At 34.4% G+C, this 7,500-nt stretch overlaps 1 protein-coding gene across 1 annotated transcript in view; it reads left to right on the top strand.

Annotated features, from left to right (window-relative positions):
* hgo (homogentisate 1,2-dioxygenase) overlaps nucleotides 1–7,500 on the top strand; it is a 52,128-nt gene that overhangs the window by 26,959 nt on the left and 17,669 nt on the right. Inside the window, exons 2-4 of the mRNA XM_068366832.1 lie at nucleotides 2,027–2,156; nucleotides 3,461–3,591; nucleotides 6,128–6,305. Coding sequence (XP_068222933.1) covers nucleotides 2,027–2,156; nucleotides 3,461–3,591; nucleotides 6,128–6,305 — 439 coding nt within the window. The remainder of the gene's footprint in view (nucleotides 1–2,026; nucleotides 2,157–3,460; nucleotides 3,592–6,127; nucleotides 6,306–7,500) is intronic.

The following is a 7,500-nucleotide window of genomic DNA, read 5'->3' as shown; positions in this document are numbered from 1 at the left end:
TTAAGATACACTTCATTTGTATAGGGAAATGGGATTCACAGGAGGAACCCTTCAGTACTCCTCAACATTCTGTGGTGAGCAAGAGATTACCTATACTATAATCTGTCCTTCAGTATTAACGTGACATCAGATTGACAATACAGTTATGAGTCAGTGGGGCCGGGAGAAGAAAGAACTGGGCGAGGCCATGGATAGGAAAGCGAAGGCAGTTTGGCATGTATGGTAAACTCTGTCATGAAGCATGACAAAAATGTTGATACTGCAATGTTTAGTGCGGTTATAACTTGAATCGTCGAGCTGCAGCCTTTACGTAGTTTGACACTTGATCGTCAATAATACTCTTCAGTGTGTTATGCATAAGGTAGACTAACGTTTGGCATAAGCTGTAAAAGGTGACATCATACTTTTTTTTTCTTTTATTATAAAAATAAAATTACATTTTATTCATTTACATTTTTGTGTAATTATTCTATTTACAAAAATAAAAAAAAATATAGATATGAATTCATGTTTACAAATATAAATAAATCAACATAAATCAAAATCAAAATACATAGTCTAGAAATTCTTTTGTTATGTACTTTGATATACTGTCTGTATATCTACACCTAATATACATGACTAAGCATTCTTTGGTTTAAGTTATCTATAAGTTAACAAAATGCTCTAAATACACTGCTAGTAAGTTGAGTATAGGTTTAATTTAATGAATACGCTATGTATATGTTTAGATAAAAAAAAAACGTTACTTCAATATGTACCAACGTTTTAGATACGTCGACATACGCTTGTCAAACCATCAAGGAGTCACACTGCCTTTTAATACCAATCTGAAGAACGAAGCCTCTTGTTTCTCAAAAGAATAATAATAAATGAATATTCTCTCTATCATATATATAGACCTGACCAACTGTCAGATTCGTAACCAAGAGGAATGTCGTGGCAACACTGCAAACACAGGAAAAGTTACAACAACGTGATGAAAGTTTGATTTTTAGTACACGTCACGGGCAATAGCTCAAATTTTGGACGTAAATTTGCCGTTGATATGTCCAAGATGCAGATAACGTTTCTTCTAATCCTTAGTTATGTATATGAAAGAAATAAGACTATTCTTCGTTATTACATCATTCTATGTTTTTATTTATCATTACTATTTGATTTTTTTTTTCACAGGTGATTAAACAATATGTCGTTACCCCCAAACGATTTCGCTTGTTTCTTTTTCTCAGCCCTTTTCTTGTGATAATGATAATAATGGTATTGATTATAATAATAACTTTTATTATAGTTATTAATATATATATGTATATATATATATATATATATATAGAGAGAGAGAGAGAGAGAGAGAGAGAGAGAGAGAGAGAGAGAGAGAGAGAGAGAGAGAGAGAGAGAGAGAGTTGGGTGGGGAGTGAGAGATGAAGTATGAATTAGGAACCTTCAAATGAAAATATGATGTTATCGGATACCATGGTCTTTCATTGTCTTGGGGTTGTTCTCTTGCTTGAGGGTACACTTGGGCACACTATTCTATCCTATTTCTCTTCCTCTTGTTTTGTTCAAGTTTTTATAGTTTATATAGGAAATATTTATTTTGATATTGTTACTGTTCTTGAAATATTTATTTTTTCTTATTTCCTTTCATCACTGAGCTATTTTTCCTGTTGGAGCCCCTTGGTTTTATAGTATCCTGCTTTCCCAGCTAGGGTTGTAGCTTAGCAAGTAATAATAATAATAATAATAATAATAATAATAATAATAATAATAACAATATTAGTAATAGTAAATTATAATAATAATAATAATAATAATAATAATAATAATAATAATAATAAATCCATGAACGAAAGCTGACCTGAGTATTTTTCTTTAATAGCTAAAGACATTCTCATAACAAATGAAGGTAAATATTTATATTTCAAAAGCTCAGTTTTTAAATGAAACTTTTCCAATTTGTTTGCAAATCTGGCTCTTTTCCTTAAACAAGATCCTATTGTATTGACATGTCCTTACTGTCTTTCAGTACTTGAGCGGATTCGGCTCTGAATTGGCGACGGAAGCCCTGCCGGGAGCCCTGCCCGAAGGTCAAAATAACCCACAGGTGTGCCCTTATGGACTATATGCCGAGCAACTGTCCGGAACTGCATTTACAGGTACTGTATGTAATCAAGTTAGCTGGTACAGTTGGCTTCATTGATTCCGGTACACTAACGTCTCCTTAGCTTCCCAAGAAGTGTACCGGAATTAATGAAGCCAACTGTACCTGCAAATTTTAGTTGTGACTCGTAAAATAATTTCCATATATTTAGTTTTGTAAAATTCGATGATGTCAGTGTTTGGAATATTTTTTTTTTTTTTTTTTTTTTTTTTTTTTTTTTTTTTAGGGTGTTCCATACGTTGAACCTTACTATACATTAACAGCGGATTATGATACCAAGTAATTCAAAATCCATTATTTAAATTATTTACAGGGAAATTTAATTATAATGTTCTATTTCTGTATTTACTGAAAACATCATTCACTTTCTATTTGGTTACATTTATATTTTAAAATGCACGCTGGACAGATAAGAACTTTACCATTGCGCTTTTTACTCCTTCGATTTCTGTTTGTTAATGTATACTTTTAATTAAGGTTTCTCTACGAGGGAGAGCAATTTTCGAAATAATTTCTCACATCGATGATAACTGCTGCCTTCTACGATAAAATAATTCAAGCAAGTCTTCGAAGTTTTTATTTTTTTTAACTTCAGTTCAACGTTTAAGAAATTATCTGGCTACTATGGCATGGCCATCATCTTTTCCTTATCAGGTTAATAACTTCATTTTTGTATCAGAGATATCACTTCGTTATGATGTGTCATAAATGCCAGTGATTTAAAGCTTTAGTTCTGAACTTCTGACTCGACCCTGTACCAACCGTGTGTCACACGATCGTACATAGTTCATTTTGTGTATATGTTATGCTTGTATCTTCGCTCTTCCCTCGCACTAAAAAGAACCATAATAAACATGTCTGTTTTTCTCATCTGTAACAGTGTCTGTTTTTTAACATGAAATTTCTTGTTGCTTTGAGCTTTTGTATATAAAGGAGAGTGTTCGATAATAAACTCACTCAGTTGCTTTCATACTGTCCTTATGTCACAACCTTCTCTCGGCCCGTCACAACCTCATTTGTTCAAAGCTTTAACCAGTACCATATGTTTGAGATCCCTGGAGTTTATTGAATCTAACCAGACTCATGTAATTGAAACCATGAAATTTACATTCTCTGCTAAGTTTTAGAACACCCAAACCAACTACACTTTTAACTAGGAATTTTTTTTTTAGAACGGTTTACACACAAGTTCCACCTTTTAAAAAAAATCCAATAAGTCACCTTTCCTCACTATACACCGACTACGGTAACCTATTTGTGTCAGCTGGTGAGTAATTTTATTCTTTTTTCTGTCAACAGCTCCCCGGGAGAGTAACAAACGAGCTTGGTTGTACAGGATTCGACCATGTGTTGTTCACACACCTTTTGCTCCTATGAAACATCCTCATTTCCTGAGTGAGTTCGGAAAGAGGCATCCTAATCCAAACCAGGTGAGGTCTCTCAAATGTCTTATCATCAAAATCCTTCTATTTGTTTCATCTGTTTCGATTATACTGGGCTCTGGCACACTCGTCTGGAAAGAAATCGCTACCTTGTTCGAAAATTTTCTCTCAAATGGTTGTCAACTATTTTCTTTATTATATTCGTACATATTTTACTTTTTCTCTTGGGAATATTTCTAAAATCAATTATATACGATGATTTAATTTTTTCACAATAAAAAATCATTGTCATATTTATACAATTCAAGAAAAACGAGAAACAACATGAAATACTATGAAACTTTTTGTTCATATAGGGACGAACAAATTAGAATCTATCATAAATTGTAAGACACGAAATTATTTTTTTAATTTAATTATTATATGTTCCCTTATATTTATCATCGTTACCTTTAATTATTTCCATGTAGTTTTACATATAATTTAGTTAGTCTACTCTTTTTTTCATTAAAATATCCATCATTATTATAGTTTTTATTTCGAACTATTACGTCACCAGATTGACGTAAAACAGGTGATAATTAGTAACCCAGTCAGCTGATTAAGTGGAACAAGGTCAAGTTTTTATACATTGATATGGCTCATAATAGAAGAGAACATAATTTTCTAGCATTGCACAGTTCCATCATAAATGTGCACAAGGCCAACATACCGAAAACAAATATAGTGTGACAATTAAGCAACACAAAACAACAGTATATCAATGGATGAATTGGAAAGCTGAATTGGGAATTGTGAACCAAATGCAGGGCCAAGGTAAACCGAATCTCACTACCCAGGGAGAAGACGAATTGATTGTCGATTTTGCTCGTCGTCGTCCATTAACTAACACAAGTAATTAAAAGGGAACTAAATCTTCATGTTTCGACAGATACTATCCGAAGAAGATTACATAGAGCTGCCATTCACCCCTTCAAACCAGAAAGGAAACCATTTTTGACAGACAGACACCATCAGGAAAGGCTCTCTTTTGCCTCAGAATACTACCCCAAGCCCGCCGAATTCTGGAAAAAAAGTGATCTGTGACGAGAAAACTTTTTCCTCGGATGAACAAGGCAGTCTTTACTGTTGGCACAAATGGAACACTAGGCAAGATTCAAGTAATGTTAGGGAATTTTTATCACAAATGATTTACAAATGCTACAATACAGCATCATAAGATTAGGCCTAGCATCTGAAAGATTCTCTGCCTTAATATTTATATAAACCCTAGGCCTAATGAGTAAAGCTAGTGCGTGGAATGAGTACACACTCAAAGCAGATTCGTTTTGTACTGATTGAACTCTAATTATTGTCACTGATATGGTACGAGATAATTCTCTGCCAAGAAAAAAAGTTGATAGTTACTCATTTTTCATCAATTTTTACAAGATACCAAAACATATTGAAACTGGTAGCAATATGTTTGCAGGCGAGTGTACAATAAATTACTACATTTTTCTTTTGCATACTTAATGTCTACTTGAAACATTACCTGTGGATAGGAAGGTTGAGTGGTGGGATAATGAATGTAGTTGAAAGCCGGATGGATAAGTCGTATGTATACATCTGTATCTTTATCTGATACCTAGATTCGAATCATAACTATTTTAGCTTCGATGCAGGTATCATTATGTAAATGCCATTTGGATATAAATTATTCTCTGAATAAGGGTAAATTTTAACAAGCAGACGATCCAGAAGAGAAGAGGGGGTTAAAACTAAAAATATATGACAGATATGTTTGGCTAACGATTTTTAGGGAATTGAAGTGTGGCCGTTGAATGTGTGCCATCTCTATCATTTTTCGTAATTGTGACGATCTATTGCAACCAGACCTTTCCGGAAAATAACTCCATCCTATAATACGAAATAAGCTAGCATTCTTAAGTCTTGTCGTCTATTTTGTAATGTTCAGTGCCATACAGTTTTTTAAAAACTTTGTTCCAGCTGTGGCCAGTTTGGGTAGTGTTCCTCGCTTTGTTGAACAATCTCACACCAGTATTGATTCATATTGCACATTTTTAATCATCTTATTCCTATTATTAACGCTCCCACAAACTGTATTCTTAACTTCTTTTTTTTCGAAATTATCGATTTCATTATTGGAGTATTTTAAATTTCAGCTCTTTAGTTTTCCATCTAGGATTGCCTCGTAATATTAACAATGATAATAATAATGGCAGTTGATTGATACTATTGTACAAACCGTGTGTCACACGATCGTACATAGTTCGTTTTGTGTATATGTTATGCCTTTATCTTCGCTCTTCCCTCGCACTAAAAAGAGCCTGAATAAACATGTCTGTTCTTCTCATGGTAACGGTGTCTGTTTTTGAACATGAAAATTCTTGTTGCTTTGAGCTTTTGTATATAAAGGAGAGTGTTCTATATTAAACTCACTCAGTTACTTTCAACCTGTCTTTGAGTCGCAACCTTCTCTCGGCCCGTCACACTATTAAAACATATTTCCACTTGACTGTATTCAGTTTTGTATAGTCACATTTCCCTATAACTCCATAATCTCTCATGTTCGTATTTGCAGCTGCGGTGGAATCCCTTTGACATTCCGACAGAACCCACCGATTTCGTGAGTGGATTCCGGACGGTGTGTGGAGCCGGGGACCCCCTCTCACGACATGGCTGTGCCATCCACGTCTACGTGTGCAATACTTCCATGGGGGACTCTGCTATGTATAATAGCGATGGGGACTTCCTCATAGGTACTAGAATCTTTTCTTGATATACTCTGTTAATCGAGTTGAGTAAGTTTCTAAAATTTTATTCTTTTTTAAACGATTAAATTGATTTTTGACGATTTCATTCCGCTTAAAGCAGAGAAGTGTTTTTTCCTTAAACTTATAGAAATAAAAGTTTAGATTATTTTCATGTCTATACTATAAAACAGAAAATGCTTGTGTTAGTCTGTCTGTCTGTCTGTTTGTCCCTGTCATAAGAACTCCTCCCAAATGGTGAACAGTAGCGGCGTAATATTTGCCTTTGTCATTCTGTGCAGCCATTTCCAGGTCAAACTTGCTTTTACATTTTAACATTATTAATATTTGATTAGGTAATTTCTAGGTTAACTATGATATTTTCCACTTTCAGCTTACCATTATTATTAATTGATGGACTAAACATGTGTGGGTGTTAAATGTGGTATTATTATTATTATTATTATTACCTGCTAAGCTACAACCGTAGTTGGAAAAGCAGGATGCCATAAGCCCAGGGGCTCCATCAGGGAAAATAGCCCAGTGAGGAAAGGAATCAAGGACAAATGAAATATTTCAAGAGCAGTTTCATTAAAATAAATATTTCCTGTATAAACTATAAAACCTTTAACAAAACGAGAAGAAGAAAAATAAGATTGAATAGTGTGCCAGAGTGTACCCTCAAGCAAGAGAACTCTAATCCAAGGCAGCAGAAGACCATGGTACAGAGGCTATGGCACTATCCATAATTAGAGAACAATGGTTTGATTTTGGAGTGACCTTCTCCTAGAGGAGCTGCTTACCATAGCTATAAGTCTCTTCTACCCTTACCAAGAAGAAAGTGGCCACCCTTTTGTATGAAGAATGAATTGTTTGGTAATCTGTGTTATCAGGTGTATGAGTACAGATGAGAATATGTAAAGAATACGCCAAACTATTCGGTATGTGTGAAGGCAAATGAAAAATGAACCGTAATCAGAGAGAAGGATCCAATGTAGTACTGTCTAGCCCAGTGGTTCCCAACCTGGGGGAAATTTCCCCCGGGGGGAAATTTGAAGCTTCCAGGGGGGAAATAATTACACTACTTACTAAAACAAGCGGAAAATGTCCCACATAGTACGTGCGGCAATTTGTTGTTAGCCATTCAATTGTGATATGATCATATCATTTCTCACTGACATGGTATTCAAGGGGAGAATTAGTG

Source organism: Palaemon carinicauda, chromosome 44 (assembly GCF_036898095.1).
Source record: "Palaemon carinicauda isolate YSFRI2023 chromosome 44, ASM3689809v2, whole genome shotgun sequence".
NCBI lineage: Eukaryota > Metazoa > Arthropoda > Malacostraca > Decapoda > Palaemonidae > Palaemon > Palaemon carinicauda.
This window is presented reverse-complemented; position numbering and strand designations above follow the sequence as displayed.